Source organism: Solanum lycopersicum, chromosome 7, assembly GCF_036512215.1.
Source record: "Solanum lycopersicum chromosome 7, SLM_r2.1".
Classification (NCBI taxonomy): Eukaryota; Viridiplantae; Streptophyta; class Magnoliopsida; order Solanales; family Solanaceae; genus Solanum; species Solanum lycopersicum.
This window is the reverse complement of record NC_090806.1, coordinates 61531540-61548729: the sequence shown is the minus strand read 5'-3', so window position 1 is coordinate 61548729 and position 17190 is coordinate 61531540. Positions and strand designations below refer to the sequence as shown.

The following is a 17190-nucleotide window of genomic DNA, read 5'->3' as shown; positions in this document are numbered from 1 at the left end:
TTCGCGCCAAAACCTAAAGGAGGGAATTTTGCGTTTGGGCCTCGGATTTTTCTCATTAATTGGGCTAAGTTATGAGTTGGCTTTACGGCCCAATAGGCCCATTCTACACTTTTTTTTTGGGGGGGTGGGGGGGGTCCCTATTGTTTCGTGTAGTCATAGTTGAGGCCTTGAGGGGTGTTATCCCATGTTAAATCAAAATTGAATTAACTTGATTGATTTTAAAATTAAATTTAAACATAATATATTTATTACTTTGGTTGTTAATGGATTTGATTTGGTTATTCCATTACTAATCATATACGAAAATAAAAGAAATAGTTCATTAAAAAAATTACAATTCATTTAAAAAGAAATATAGTTAAAATGACTAACATTACACAACTTTTGATCACTCAATCTACTATAATAAGCTCCAAAAAATCACCACTCTTAGCACAAATTATGAAACCATTTTCTTCTCTCTAATTATCGCCTTGTTTGTATACCTGCCTAGAATAACAAATCCTTTCATTTTCTTTTACTATTTTGTTTTTATCTTTAGGAATTTTGGTTAAAGATAGTTGTATATGCCAAACTTTTCTCACTCTTTTCCTTATGAGCTATGGTGACTCCAGTTGTATAAAGAAATTTAGGTCAACTATTTATGAGACTGGTGATCCTTTCTCGGGAACTTTCACGTATAGCCACTTAAAAATAGCTTAATTATTCTTCATAGTTATAGTTTGATGATTACAATTTGTAGCTATATATTAGATGGAGTAGAGAGGGGTAAACGAGTGGGAGAGAGGTAAATTAGTAAGATTATTGTATATTATACATATATATTTGTATATATGGTAAGCAAGATTGGGAGAGAGAGGAGAGAGGCGAGCGAGAGAGAGCAGAAAGTGGGAGAGAGATGAATTGTATATATATATAATTGTAAATTATACATGTGCAATTGTATATTATACATATGTGGCAAGCGAGATTGGGAGAGGGCGGAAAGAGGCGAGAGAGATTGGGAGAAGGAGGAGAGAGACGAGCGAAATTGGTAGAGGGAGGAGAGAGGCAAATGAGAGAGGGCAGAGAGTGGGAGAAAGGTGAATTGTATATGTATATAGGTTAAATAATTGTATATTATATACACATATGTATTTGCATATTCTGGGGAATTATATGTATACAAACTTGAAATCAGCCCGTAAGTAATGTGTAATGTTAGTCGCAAGTGGTGATAATAGCAAATTATAGCTATGATGAGTAATTAAATAATATAAATTTACTTAACCCCTTAATATTCCCATTTTAAATATAACTTCAAATAATTCTTGTCAAAGTAAGACTCGTTTTAATTTGGAGTTATTGGCTAAAATCATCCCTCAACTATAACTCAGATCTAATGTACATTATATTATCTAAGTGAGCAAAAAACATCCTTATACTATACAAAAAATAGCAAGAATCATCCTATTTTTGTTAAGAAATTAATTGAACTAATAAAAAAAAAATTGGTCATGTCTTACTACGACAAGAAAATCAAAGTTACCCAAAAAGAATAAGGACGTGGATAGGAACTGAATTTTTCATTATCGAAATTTAAATTTTGCATGTTGTCAGTTCATATGTTTCTTGCATAATCAAATAAATTGATATGGAACAATACATAAGTTTTGAGATATTTATATAGTAGGTTATGACGGTTACAAAGATTATGTAAAAAAAAATTATTTTAAAAATATTACATTCAACTCTTTAGAAAATTTCTTTAATAAAATATTTAGGACGCATGTACTTTATATACGATGCAATTCGTATACAATGTACATATATGTTGGAAATTTCGGGCGCGTGTTGTATTCGAAATTTGAAGTTTGAAATAGTATTTGGCTATATTTTTTTACAAAAATATTTAGAATTTGAATATAGTTTGTCTGAATATGATTTAAATTCTCATTTTTTAAAATAAATAATCACTTAACTTGACTAGCTTAACCATGTGTACATATATTCATTCGACTTGACACATTTAAATTTTGTTGGTGGCATGAGTTTTTTTTTTTTTTTTTAAATAGTCTTTTAATCAAAAATTTTAATTATTCAGAAATAATTTTAATCAAAAACTCTTTCAATTTAGGACTGTAATATTATATTAATTAAACACACCCTTTTGGTTAAAGGAAAAGGAAAGAAATGAAAATATATTTTTGCATTTAATTAATCTTGCTTGCTTTAAATAAATGGCAAATGAAGCGTCGGTTACCAAAAATAAAATTTGAGCTACATACCCAAATAATATTTTGTTTCAAAGGAATTTGGGTTCTATTATTATATATAATAATTACTCATATTTGTATATCCGACAACAACAACTCAACCTCCACATCTCCCCTTTCCATATACCTTCATTCTTTCAACAATTTTTTTTTTCTCGAATCGCTGGATTCAAGATTTAAAATTTATAATATTTTTATATATGGTTTGAAAAATGGCAAAATCAAGAATTTACTTAAAAAGTCAATATGTATAATATATATATATATACATATATAAAAATTATCTAGTCACTCGATGCGAAGATAACACGTAAAGATATGATGAAAATAATATTGTATATAAGTATTTTGTATGTGTGTATATTGGATTGCATTACACTAATAACATCTAATAGTTGTAATTATATCTCGTATTACTTAATCGTGATAAGAGTTTTTAGTAATCTTAACAATTATTTTGATACGAGAGGAAGAGAATAGTAAATAACGATTGTGAATACATATGCACACACCCTTCCTAGCTAGCTCTGTCTTTCTCGATTTTTGAACTTACAGTTTATTTCTCTCCAATAAATTGCATTTTATTTTTTAAAAAAATAAGACTAAGCTAATAACAGAAATTATAAGCATCACAAAACATTACATAATACATATCACTATACTTGAGTCCCAATTTTTTTTAAAAAAAATTAAACCATTATTATTTGTGAATGTAACTTGTATGAAGATATATAGTGGCTAATAAATCATTTCGTTTGCATTCTTATTTCAAAAGCATTTCGTACTAAAAATAAAATGAAATAAACAAATTATTTAATAATTCCATGCAGTTTACTTTTTATATACCAACAAAATCAAATTTTATTCTTATTAGTTACTTAAAAAAATGTAAATAATATAACACAAAAGTAGCATTTGTTATTCCAATAAAAATCAACAAAATTATTAATTAGGACAGTAATGCCAGTTCATGTTGGACCCATATTAGCTATTTGATTGTCATTTTGCATAATAAAACAACTCATTAGGTATAATCATATATTTCTGTATACTTTGTCTTTGGTTAAGCTTTAAGTTAACTAAAAAAATAATTGATATTATAAAATATATTAGGGTTGGTTAATAAGATCAAAAGAATATAGGTGCATATATAAGACCAATATCTCCGTATTTATTGTCCTATTACTTATAGTACAAGACATATTTAAGCTAGTAATAATTATACGATTAAAAAATAATTACAATCTTTTTTCTTTTTTTTTTGTCTCTGGGAAATGTTTCTTCTAGAAAAGTTACAATAAGAGTAAGAAAGGTAACCAATAAATAATTTTAAAAGTAATTAAGAGTCTGGTTTGATTTATTTTTGTCATTGTAATTTAAAACTTAAAGTGTTTGTAAGTAACTTGTTCAAACACCACAAATTTGATTAAAGGCTATTTTTTATCGAAAATAATTAAAAAAGTCAATTCAAAGATACTTTAGTATTGATTTCACATCTTCACTGCATTCTTAACGTAGAATAAATTTGACAAAGTTTCATCAGCTTATAAACATTTTATACTTTTATCTGTCTAACAATAGTTATTCACTATATTTTTGGCACATCTCTTAAGAAACTATAAATAGAAGGATAATTTTACAATATCACCCTTTGAATATAATAAATACAATGTTCTGAAAAATATAATAGGGAAATTACTATAAACTAATGATAAGAATAAATCAGAAATTAATCATAAAGTGAACAAATATTATTGGACATTTATTTTTAATATAAAAGACAAACATTATTAAACAAAAATAATAACTTTTTCCTATCATTATATTTAGACTTAACACACTCGTTAAAAATAAACCGATGGAGTGATAACTATAGGAGGAAATTGATGGTTGATTAAGATTACACTACTTTCATGAAGAAGCTCACTATAAATAGATCTAAAGTGTTAACCTATGGGCTTAATAAAGTCCCATGTTGTAATATTTATATTGCATAGATAATAATTATTAACTGATATGATTTAGGTGATTTCTGAATATTTTTTTTTATTATTATAATCTTTTATCAAGAGCTGATATATGTGGATTTGAAGTCTTAAAATTTTAAATTTGATGATTTTGCTTATTTTCTTCTCTAATTTCTGAATGCTATTTTTTTTCGATCTATCAATAGCGATCCCGTAATTTTCATCCTTCACATTAAAGAAGTTCTCTACGTAAATTTAATTTCTCGTATGGTTGATTTATAACTATTTCGTGCCGTATTTATATTTTGTTTTCCCCAACAAATTGAATATATGGTAAGAGTACCAATTTATAGACACAAGAAAAAACATAGAAAAAGTATTTAAAAAAAACACACAATTAGATGAAGACATTGAAAGGCCAACGCACATCAACACTTTGCTTTTAAGTCTTGTCACAACAATTTTTTCCACTCAACAGACAAATTAACACCCTATCAATTTTTTTTTTTTTTTGAGTTTCACAATAATCTTCGTAAGTTATAATCTTTGTTTTTTTTTGATTAATCATTTTGTAGTGAGCAATTTGTATATATTGAATAAATTTTCACTGTGTAATAACCTTCTAACACACAAAGAAAGTGGCTTAGCAACATGTAGTTCAAGGCTCACTCTTTTGGCGAAAAATTATATTAACAAATATTATATATATTATGGTAGGTCTTTTCTATTATTTTGTGTGTCTATCTATATCTTCATATTTTGGATTATTTTATTGAAAATTCTGACTCTGTCACTATACACGGAATGTGAACTCCACTACTCAAGCTCTATGTAACAAACTCGGCTTAAAAGACATTAAAAAGATTGATTCTGAATCATTTACGTAAACAAATCACTCTCCAAACCAACTGGGATAATACACTATCAAATTTACTATATTATAAAATAGGCAAAATACATAAATATATCCCTAAACTTGTTGGGTTTTTTCCGTCAGGTATCTTAACTACGTCATTTTTCTATTGATCATTGAACCACACATAATTTATTCCTTTAAAACACTGTTGGTTGATTTTGATCGGCTTTTCTATTGTAAATGCCTTCAATTGTGTTCGAATTGTAATAATTTTGATTAAATGAATGGAGACGAACCTTGTTAGCCTCATTTGTTTTCTAATGTGTTCAAATGACTTAAGTAAAACACAATTATTCTCAAATATTTTCACTATCAATTGGACTAATGAGTTGTGGAACAACATATGTATCCTCTATCAATACCCCTCATAAATCTGGTTCTACATCAGACAACAGTGTTTGTTTAAACAGAACAAATTATGGGTGTTCAATGATTCAATAGAAAAATGACGAAGTTGAGATACCTCGGAAAAAAATCCAACAAATTTAAGCATCTGCATATAAAATAATGTGGACAAGAAAACGCCCATAGTAATGACAGACGTAAGCAAAAGCTTTCATTTTCCTTATTTTGCCCTTTTCCCCTCTTCACCAAATGCCACTGCAAATATTGTAAAATTTACACATTCTTTTTCTCTTTAAATACTCTCTTTGTATACTAAACTCCATACCCTTTTGCTCTCAAGCCTTTCCTCTCTCTCTCAGCTTCTCTGTTTCAAGGTCTGTTTTTAATCTTTGCATTTTTTTCTATTATAATATTTGTATTATTTTGTTCTTTTTTGTGTATGTGTATGAGGGGTAGTGGGATTTTTTTGTGGGGGTGGGGTGTGTATGACTGGATCTGGATCTGTGTTCTTGTTCTTGTTTAGTCAGCTTCATGTCTCTGCATTGTTTTCCTCAAAGATATTGAAAGTTGTAATTGACATTGTAACATCTAGAAGTTTCTTTTTCTTGTTTTTTTTTTTAAAAATTTTTACTGTTATATCTGCTTAATTTTGTCTTTGCATGTCTATCTGTATGAACAACTTCATCTAAGAATTTTTCAAGAATTGAGTTGATGAGTTACAATTATTTTATACTCAAATTGTTTGCTAGCTCATTTTTTTTTTCAAGAAGATTTTGTTGTGGTGAGTATGAAAATGTACCTTTCAAAAGGGAGATACAAGTTTTGCCCTCAAGAAAGTTATGTAGTTGAAATGTTGAGATCTAACTAAAAGGGTGTCTAGATAACATAATATTTGAGTTTGGGTTAGTCCTGTTTTGGTTTAGTTTAAGCTAAAGATGCTAACTTTATGTCATTTTGCTTTGATTTTGGATTAGTTTAAGCTAAAGATGCTAACTTTATATCATTTTGCTTTGATTTTGGTTTACTTAATGATGGATCTTGAATTTGTAGGGGTCAGTGAGTGTGAAAATGGGCTACTCCAGGGTTCTTATTGTTAGTAGTCTACTTCTAGTGTTTCAATTATCAACTGTAGTGGCGAAAGGCAAAGCGATTGGATCTCCAATCATGGCACCAGCACCAGCACCAGGTCCTGAATACACAAACCTAACGGACTTACTCTCCGTTGCAGGGCCTTTTCATACATTCCTTAACTACCTTGTATCGACTAAAGTCATCGAGACTTTCCAAGCCCAAGCTAACAATACAGAAGAAGGGATCACACTTTTTGTTCCTAAAGACTCAGCCTTTACCTCACTGAAAAAGCCCTCACTTTCCAATCTTACCTCAGAACAACTTAAGTCCCTTTGCCTTTTCCACGCATTGCCACATTACTATAGTCTAGCTGATTTCAAGAACCTTAGTGATGTTAGCCCTATTAATACCTTGGCTGGAGGGAACTTATACTCTTTGAACTTCACCGATGACTCTGGGACCGTTCATCTTAACTCAGGATGGTCTAGGACTAAAGTTAGCAGCGCTGTTCGCACCACTTATCCAGTTGCTGTTTATCAGGTGGACAAGGTACTTCTTCCTGAAGCCATATTCGGGACGGATTTACCACCAATGCCAGCTCCAGCACCAGCACCAGTAACGGATATCGCCCCTACTGCTGATAGTCCAGCTGCTGATCAAACAGGCAAAGCTAGAGCACCAGCATCGCCTGATTCATCGTCACCATCAGCTTCTCACAAGATGATGAGCTGGGGCATTTTGAAACATTTGGTTTTGGCAATTGGTGGTGGATTCTTGATGTTTTTCTTGTAATGAAAAATGATGTCTTATTCTGTTAAATTAATGTTGAACATCATGGTACATCTGTTTTTTCTTATTGGTTTTGATATACTCCACACATTGGGGATTTAGTATTGGTTACTTCACAATATTTTTGTATACATTCATGTATCATTTCATTTTCTCATACTCCATATTCCATATTCTTTATCAACCTTTTCTCCATTCTTTAGTTTTATCATTGTGGAATTCTTTTTCCAAAGTCCTATCTTCTTATGCTTTTCAATATTTATTCCATTTGCTATGTTGCAATTTGCAAATGATCTTTATGCCACATTGCATGATTAACACATGGAAAAATATTGTATATGTTACTTATAGGGTGTATCCGAGCGGGGTTGGTTGAGATTTTTCAAATTTCAAACTATCTAATCAATAAAATTATGGAAGTAGCAGAGGCTTATGAGGGAAAGAAAAAAACAGGGGGTGCTCCTCTCCTTACAGTCAAGTGGCTTTCCGCTGGTTGAGATTTTTCAAATTTCAAACTATCTAATCAATAAAATTTGAATTTTTCAATCTCGTTTTTCTTTATGGATTTTTCTATTTTCTTGGATTATGCACAAGAAATGAAGATGTCAAAGAAGACAGATGAAATTCTTTAAAAAATTAACAAGACATTAAGTTTTTCTTTTTTTAAAAAAATACCCTTATTACTATTAGTAATTGATTTATTTTGTTAAACGTATGAAAATTATAAACACCACTTATTTTAAATCGGAGAAATAAAATTAGGAAAGAAGAGTTTGATGAGGAGCTCTCGATTAATGAAATTTGAAAGAGACAAATTTTAAATAAAGGAAACTTAAGTGTCCCAAATCAACAATTTTGAATTTATGTAGAGTCTTTAGTTGACTAAAATTTGCCTAATTACAATTCCCAAGGATTTTCTTACTAAATAAATAATTAATCTATTAGGTGACATTAATTTTATGTCCGACCTCTTGAGAGAAAAGGACAAAGTGGTCCAAATAAAAAAAAATTACTATAGTTTATTAAGCTATAATTATTACTATTATTATATGTACCATAGAAATGAGTTGTAATTAAGAAAAAAAACTACCCCTTCTTTAATGCTTAGGGTTATAATTAGAAACAATTACAAACATTAGTCTTGGATTTGTTTTTAATAGTATTGAAATAATTCTTATCTAACCGTTAAAATGTAATGGTAAATATATATGATGAGTTTAAATTTTTAACACGATAATTGATATATATATATGTCTCTTATAAATAAAAGAGTTAATCATACTATGTGATAACTAATATGTTAGATTATACAAATTGTGTATATATATTACTTATACACTATAATATAAATATATATGTATATACATAACCTAAATCTTCACACACACAAATCACGATCTATTCCGTCAAATATTTTACAACTGGAATCACATGGACTCCAAGTAATCTACTAATTAGTTCACGTGTCAATATTAATATCGTCGTTTTAAATTATTTGTCGTATTTTTCTTTCTATACGATTTTTTCTGTAATTTTTTTTCATTAAATATTTACTCTAGTGAAGTGTTTGTAGTCTTGAGAATAAAATAGATAGAAAATTAATTTTATCTTGAACTTTTATAATGACTAATAATTTGAGATAATTATTTTAAAAAATTACAATAAATATTTTGAGTGATAAAACAAAAGAGATAGTGAGCTGTGAGGAGTGTCATTGTATTTGTAGATCTTAACAAATTCATTTTTATTTATGATTTATGAGATCTTAGATATAAGGTCAACTAAAAAATCGAATAGTTTATTTATTAACAAAGATACCAATTTCAAACATGGGCGGCAAGTTTGTTTTTTTTTTCCTTTCTTGTCAAAGTTTAACTAAGCTATGGTTACCAATTTTCCATATAAAAAATGTTTAAAATCGAACTTAAAAGTACTAGCATAATATTATATTTAAAAATCAAAAACCAAAATTACCGAAAGAAAACTTCAAATATTTTCATTAATACAAACAATAATGATGGCTTGTGCAAACCTGACCTTAGATCATGCGGAAACAACTTTACTATTATTTCAAGAAGTCCTTCATAAGGTGAAAATCACAAAATAATAGATTGAATTCATGTATTCCTTTATTTTCCTCTCTATTTGCTCTGTGGTTCACAACTATGTTCAAAATCATACATGAATGACTGACCTAATACAATAAATCATTCTCTTGATCATAGGAATGTACGATTGTCACTAGCAGTCTTTGTTCTGCTGATAAATTCATCAATGGACATGTTCCCTAACTCTCCCGCGAACCGAGATCGAACAGTTATAGTTTCTGTTTCTACCTCTTTGGGCCCAACTACAGCCATCAATGGGATCTTTTGCTTCTCTGCATTCCTAATGAGTTTTGGCAGACGCTCGCCGCTGCAAACCTCGACCCGAATACCACTAGCTTTTAGTTTCTTGACTACTTCATTGCAGTACTGGAGCTGTGAACATAATGCTCTCATAAGTCAGTATGAGACACCATATATATATAACACCAGAAGCAAATTTCACAGATTAAAATATAGAAGAAATTATGAAGCCTTGTGCTAGTTTTTTACTTGATGAAAATGAAATGGATCAAGATGTACTCTACACTCAAATAGAACCACAAATTATGTTAAAGGGCGACTTCCAGGAGTTAGTGTAGTGTAAGCATCTCTCGTCAGGGTAAAATACTAAACATGTATTTATGCAAATGGAGACGAGAATTAGTCAAAAGAGTATTGATTACCTGAGCATCAGTAACTGGTAAAACTCGAGCTTGGATGGGAGAAAGCCAAAGTGGAAAATCACCAGCATAATTCTCTATGAGAACACCAAAAAAGCGCTCCAAAGATCCAAGAACTGCTCTATGGATCATGATAGGTCGCTTCCTCTCTTGATTTGAATCGACATATGTAATGTCAAAGCGCTGGGGTAAATTGAAATCAACCTGTAGAAGCTCATGTGTCAATGAAGGATTACAAAGAAGCTAAGGAGCTTGGACAAATAAAATGAATAGAAAAAACACTTTCAAGTTTGCGAGAGGTCAAGACTAAAGCAAACTTGATTAGACTTTAGAAAAAAGCGAGCAGAGGGACCAAGAAGACAAGAAGACAGAGGAGAGTGGTCCCATGGAGCATACAGGCCAATGGAAAAGGAGACCAAGATCAAAACATGCCTGTATAGTTGAGCATTGCCACTTCCTTCCAAGAGCATCCTCAATTTTCAGATCAATCTTTGGACCATAGAAGGCCCCACCACCATCATCTATTTGATAGCTCCAACCTTTATCTTCTAAAGCATCCTTAAGTGCAAATGTTGCTTTTTCCCAGATCTCATCATCTCCAACAGCTTTTTCTGGCCTTGTTGAGAGGTTCACTTCATACTTGTCAAAACCAAATTGCTGTAATATTTCCTCTGTCAGATCTAAAACACCCCTGATTTCATCTTTAATTTGATCTTCTAAACAGAAGATGTGTGCATCATCCTGCAAAATCAATATAGGGGGTATCAGATAACAGTAATGCAAGCTGCTACTACTTTAGAGTTTCTGGATGAAAGAATCAACACTTGAAAGCAGACATTTTATCTGAATTATCTCATACTATTCAATATTTCTCGTCCTTTTCTGAGAGAGGACAAGCATACTACTAAGACGACTGTACATTGCAATATGTTTTAATGATTATAATTATAAATGTGGAAACAAAAATCTCTTACAGCAGTGGAGAAGATAACAAAAAGGTAAAAAAGTTAACAAGTTAACAACTCCCCACCACCACCTGTAATACAGGGTAAAAGAGTACAATAAAAGTCTTTTACAAAAGGCTGAAGTATAACATAATGTAAGATATCTAAGTTATGCAGGTTAAAAAGCTGAAACTCTACAACATCACAAGCAATGCACTCAGTCAAATCTCTTTAATTTTTTAGGTGCTCCTCTTGGAAAGTCCTTGGTATGAATAGAGGAGATAATGGGGGTTGGCTCCACAGTCAGATTGCAGAATTATGAACATTCCAGAAATTCTGGATATATAGTTTTGGGGACGATGAGGAATGTCTGCATTGCGCATAATTCTCAAGGAAGGTGTGACAAGCAACAAGCAGAAGGGGAAATCTTTGGACCAAGTTAAGTGCTGACCGGAAAAGATGGAAGGAACATTAAACAATAATGACCAAAAAAAGTGAGCAAATCAAAGTAGTCTGGTCTTTAAGAGGACGGCCTAGTGGTGGAGGCAAAGGAGTACAATGGTACAACCTAGAGATTTTAAGTTCCTATCCCAACTACAACACTCTAAAATCTAATGTGATCTACTCCAGCCACTGTGAGTAGGATTACTTGGCTTATGCATGTAGCCTTGTGGCGGAAGCAGGCTGCCCCTGAATTAGTATAGGGGCAAGAAAAAGAAAATTAAAGTAATCTAAAGAAGTGTCCGACTGTCCTCATTTATAGCAGGCACTACTTTTATGTGTACAGGTTAGTGTTTGTTGTTTTCCTCTCTCCCTTCTCAGGCAGTTCTTTGTATATGTTTCGCGGGTGATGGAACTTTTATGGGGCATACTAATGTTTCATCTGGAAGAAATTGCTAGTCTTTCTGGTGTCATAAACACCACTCCTCTGGGATCTGACAAGAAACTGAGGTTTGGGATCTAGAAGGGTTTGGGGTTGCTCACATTTTACAAGAGATGCTTACTTATAAATTGGATCATATTGGAGCTCGATAGGACGTAAACGGTACTACGATCATTGGGAGAATAATACCTTATCCCGAAGATGATCCAGAATCTTTTCAATTGCTCGTTCGAGAACTATGATCTTTAGCTCTGGAACTGAATCATTTTCTTTTTACCGTCGGATGCCCAATGAAAAATTTCACAATAAAAAGAAACTAAAACCAATATAAATGATTTGCAGTTCTCTTAATTGAGAAACTTTTCATGTTTACTGGAAAATACCAAATGTTTCTGCCAATAACAAAGTTCAGATGTTGAGACTCAATGGTAAACAAAACCCCTAAAGAGAGAACATACTGGTTTGTTCAACCACATTAGGTATGTTCTCTATGTCCCAGAGAACCCAAAGCAGACCAAGACAAAATCCTAGCCCTCCAAGAGGAGAAAAGAGACCACTTATATCAACTACAGCAAGTATGTTTGTGCTCCACAACAATGGGCTTCTAGAAAATCCATCTTCATTTACTCAAATTAATTGTTGCATAACACATAGGTCATTGTGGTTACTGCACAGGAAAACACAAATAAAATGCAAGACCCATTTTGTACCACCCTTCACTCCTTCTTCTTTCAGACAATTGATCAGTAACCGCTCCCTCTTAGGGATGATAGTTCTAATCAAGGATACAGATGTTGAGACTTGAGGAAATAAATATTTTATACTTGGAACGCACCTGAGTAAAACCTCTTACACGGAAAAGCCCATGTAAGCTTCCGGATAACTCATACCTATACACTGTTCCCAACTCTGCAACTCTGATTGGAAAATCCCGATAAGAGTGTAACTGCCTCTTATAGATCAATACATGATAAGGGCAGTTCATTGGCCGAAGCTGAAAAAGCTCTTCCTCAATCTCCATCTGATCAAACATATTCTCTTTGTAGAAGTCCAGATGACCACTAATCTTCCAAAGATCTGCCTTCGCTACATGGGGAGTATAGAGCAAATCGTAGCCCCGCTCCATATGAATCTTTTTCCAAGTATCTTCTATTATGTGCCTAATGATAGCTCCCTTGGGATGCCAGAAGACTAAGCCTCCACCAGCTTCATCCTGCCAGTTTACTATCAATTTTAGTTTCAATTCAAGCATATGCAACAACAAAAAAGAAGTTGAATTTTATTCCATAAAAAAGGGCATATATACATCATTAGTCTCATAAATGGGTTAATCAAAGAGAGACCTGCCTGTATGGAGAAGAGATCAAGATCTTGGCCAATTCTCCGGTGATCGCGCCGTTTAGCTTCTTCTTTGAAATGAAGGTATGCTTTTAATTGGTCCTCATTCTCCCATGCAGTGCCATAAATCCTTTGGAGCATTGGTTTCTTTACATCTCCTCTCCAGTAAGCACCAGCAACAGATTCAAGCTCAATAGCTTTTCTGTTAATCTTTCCTGTAGTTTCAACATGAGGTCCCGCACAAAGATCCCACCATTCATCACCTACGAAAAGAAAGCATTTGACCATGAGAAAAGGCAAAATGTACTTTGTTGTTAAAGCAATAGGTTTATGTGGATGTTTCCACAATCAGATCAAGTTCAGCAAACAACGAGATGAAGCTCTCTTGGGTGCTTTATGGTTTATAAAGGATGGATATGCAAATATTGGCTTAAACCTACATTTTGATGGATAATTTTAGCTAGAGAAGTCCAAACTTAACCTTCTTTGTCCACCTCTAACAAGTCTTAATCCCTTCCTCGATCGAATCCTAATCTGTCAACTATATCTAAAATAATGCTGTAAAAATGATGTTCTAGAGAAGCAGCTGGTAAATTCTTTAAGTAAGTTCACATATTCTACATTTTCTGAAGCACTTTTTAGTTGAAAAGTATTATAGTAACAATAATTGTTAGCACCAATAACAGCATGTAAGCTTGATTCTTGCACGGTAAGGACTATTGACTTTGATCTGGTACCACAAGGATTGAGACCAGATCCCGGAGAGTTGATTTGGCTGACTCTGACCTTAACGACTCATGTTCTCACACCGCAGACCTCTGCAAAATTGTCAAAGCTTCCAGGGTGGGGTACAAGGCTTCAATGGCAAAGTTTTAGTAAGAGGTAGAAGTTCAGGAATATTAAAAGTAAGATTTTACTACGAATCAACTATCTATGAGTCCAGCCAGGTTCAAGTCATCTGGCGTCCAGGTACAAGATTCAGTTTCCCTCTCTTTTTAGCACTAACAATAGTAATAACAACCTAACTTGCAGAACTCATTGCACTATTACAATATCAATATTTTACATCCTTCCATCTAAGCATTAGATTCAATTCGTGCATTATGACATAAAGTGAGCCAATATCTTTCTTAACAGCCTTTGTGATGGAACTCTGAAACTTCACTTACCTGTTCATGGAACACTTCCCATGACATCCCTTTGGCCATCCACAAACGTAAGTTTCTATATCGAGAAATGAAATTCCCTTAAAGTGAAAACATTTGACTTGGTTACAAGTATAAGTGAATTTAGCACAGAACAGAATGAAATATAATACTTGACATAAAAATATTTTTTAACCTGATGTTTTAGCAATATTAAGAAGTAACTATATAATTCACCAAAAGAACGATATATTCAGAACAACCTGCAACAATTACTAGGGTGGGTACTGAAAATTCCACTTGAAACACTTTCAGGAAGGATGTAATTAGCAGCAAAGACCAAAAGTTTTCCTCCGAGAATTACTCTAGCACTCCACCATATGATGATTTGTAAATAACAATGACATCAAGACAGCTACTAAGTTAAGGTCAACATGTATAATAGTAGATCCTCAAGAGATAGATAAGGTTCATACACTCAAAAATGCTCAAGTGGAATACCACAATCTTCTATTGAGATCATTCGGAGCACTTAAGATACTCATTTCAACGAATCACCGGGTGAAGTCCTGAAATATATAGTGTTTATGGTTCTCAATTAACTCCCCATGATCAAATCTCATTTATGAGTCATATACAACCATAAAGTAAAAGTTCATATCGTGTTAGTTAGAAAACATGTACAATATGCTAAAGTAATATTTTATATTCAAGTTCCTAAACTTGTGGGATGACATTAAGTACGTCGTAGTAAGTTTCTCAAACTAAACAGAAGCAATTAATCGAAGTCTTACCAATATGATAAATGGTAATTGGTTCCTCCTTTATGCTCTCTAAAATTTCGATCTTGTAAGGTTCGTTGATAGACATTATTCTTCTTTGAGCTTCATCCCGGCTAACTTCTTCTCTAACAAGAGGCAAGTTTCGGCTGATAATTCGATCCTAGAGAAAATTTAAGATGTCAATTCTCTAACCAAAAATCAAAGCTTCATTGACAAGATCAAACTATTTTTTAGTTCTTTAGGGGGAGTGGACCCTTGTGGGGAGGCAGAGGGAGTAACTTTCTAACAATCACTAAAAAGCACAAGTTAGCTTACCATTTCCTTCTTAATCCTCTTCAGGTCACTGTCAGTCAAAGGCTCCATATCAAAATCATAATAAAAACCATTATCGATCCAGGGCCCAATTGTCACTTTTGCATTCGGGTAGAGTTTTTGGACTGCCATGGCCATAACATGAGCACACTGCAGCAAAGAACACATCAACCCACCCTCAGAATGGTAATTTATATTACCAAAATCTACTGGTCACATTTAAACTATAAAAACTCAGCATTCTACATAATGAACTAGTAAACACACCAATCCTCGCTAAAAACAAGCAACAGATAATACAAACCTCATATCCGACAACATTAATAGAGTATAATAAAAGAAAAAAAACTCCCCAAATCAACATTAAATGATTTCTTTTCCTTGGTAGACAAATTTACCTATGAAATTAGTCAAAGGTGCACACAAGCTGGGTTGGAAACCACACTTATTAAAAAAAAATCAAACTTCCCAAATCCAACAAATGTACAAGGAGTATACAATGAGTTATAAACTAAACAAGTTACTTCACAAGAAAATTAGCTTTCTGTAATCTAGGAAACAGTATAAAAAACGCATTTTTTTACTGATAACTATATTGAGCAACAATGTATATATACTAAGCAATACTAATTTCTGTAATCGACCCACTTAATATTTTCAATTATAAACACGATAAAACTGGAAACAATTCAATTTCATGAATACCCATAAACGGAACCAGTATCAACATTACCGTATGGCGAATTCGAAGTAGCCCATCTGATGACTCGTTAGTTGGGAGAACCATTTTCTCATTTGGGGCAGGAGCTTCTTGTAGGGCGGTGGAAGCATGGGTAGAGAAAGAAGTGCGACGTCTCAGCAACTTGTTCCGGTTAGTTTTGTTGTTGTTGTTGTTGTTAGAGGGATCAAGAACAAAAAGAATACGATACTGACGAATTGGGAAGGAAGAAAAGGGGTTTCTACTGAGAGGAGAAATGGATTTATAAGAGGAAGTGAAGAGAGAGCGTGAAGATAGTGATAACGCCATTGTTTTCCCCAGAGCGCCAACGTACTTCATTTGAGCTGCTTTTGGGTAATGATGTTGCTCTGAGTCTTGTGATTTCTGTGGTTGAGCTTTTGTTTCCTCATATTTTACTTGCACAGTTCAAAAAAAAAACATTTTGTGGGCGTGAAATGACAAATAATCGGAGCATATTATGTAATATAGCCATAGTTTTAATTATTTTTAATATTTATTTATAATTTTGTAATATTTTGTTATTTGATTTTTTAATTATATAAATTCGATATTTATATAATTCAGTTTCAAATTGTATAGATTCATAATTTGTACTATATGCTTATATAAGTTATTTGTATTCGGTATATGAAAAGTTCATAATAAATTATATGTAAGAATGAGTTTTGAAAAAAATCATATATGTGTAAATACAGAATTTATATATATTTATCAAACAAAATATATAAATTGCATCATCTATTTGTATATATTTATTGTATTTGTATATTTGCTAGTGAAATATATAAACAGACAAGTGAAACATGCAAACTGTAATCTACATAACAAACAGAAGTATATCTATAAAGCGCAATTATCGAAAATATTGCTATAGAGTCATATTATGCTTATCATCGTTGTTATTTCTGAAATTTACCTTTTAATGGACTGTTATGTG

General features: G+C 32.2%; 2 protein-coding genes across 2 annotated transcripts; one reads left to right on the top strand and one right to left on the bottom strand.

Annotated features, from left to right (window-relative positions):
- Window positions 1-5739: 5739 nt before the first annotated feature.
- On the top strand, window positions 5740-7460 carry LOC101249187 (fasciclin-like arabinogalactan protein 2). The gene is made up of 2 exons (NM_001330695.1): window positions 5740-5857; window positions 6534-7460. Exon 2 carries the CDS (start codon window positions 6552-6554, stop codon window positions 7344-7346), a length of 795 nt encoding a protein of 264 aa, NP_001317624.1. The 5' UTR covers window positions 5740-5857; window positions 6534-6551; the 3' UTR covers window positions 7347-7460.
- Window positions 7461-9313: 1853 nt separating this feature from the next.
- LOC101249471 (threonine--tRNA ligase, chloroplastic/mitochondrial 2) lies at window positions 9314-16689 on the bottom strand. The gene is made up of 8 exons (XM_004243489.4): window positions 16248-16689; window positions 15518-15664; window positions 15215-15362; window positions 13285-13538; window positions 12773-13150; window positions 10543-10851; window positions 10114-10314; window positions 9314-9823 (listed from the first exon to the last, which is right to left on the bottom strand). The coding sequence occupies exons 1-8, from the start codon at window positions 16569-16571 to the stop codon at window positions 9563-9565; spliced, it is 2022 nt and encodes a 673-aa protein (XP_004243537.1). The 5' UTR covers window positions 16572-16689; the 3' UTR covers window positions 9314-9562.
- Window positions 16690-17190: the final 501 nt, after the last annotated feature.

Coding starts and splice junctions, on each gene's coding strand:
- LOC101249187 (NM_001330695.1), top strand. CDS start 6,552: ATGGGCTACTCCAGGGTTCTTATTGTTAGTAGTCTACTTCTAGTGTTT.
- LOC101249471 (XM_004243489.4), bottom strand. CDS start 16,571: ATGAAGTACGTTGGCGCTCTGGGGAAAACAATGGCGTTATCACTATCT. Junction 15,363..15,517: donor AGAGGATTAAGAAGGAAATG/GTAAGCTAACTT, acceptor AATTTTCTCTAG/GATCGAATTATCAGCCGAAA. Junction 9,824..10,113: donor TACCAGTTACTGATGCTCAG/GTAATCAATACT, acceptor TTATGTTCACAG/CTCCAGTACTGCAATGAAGT.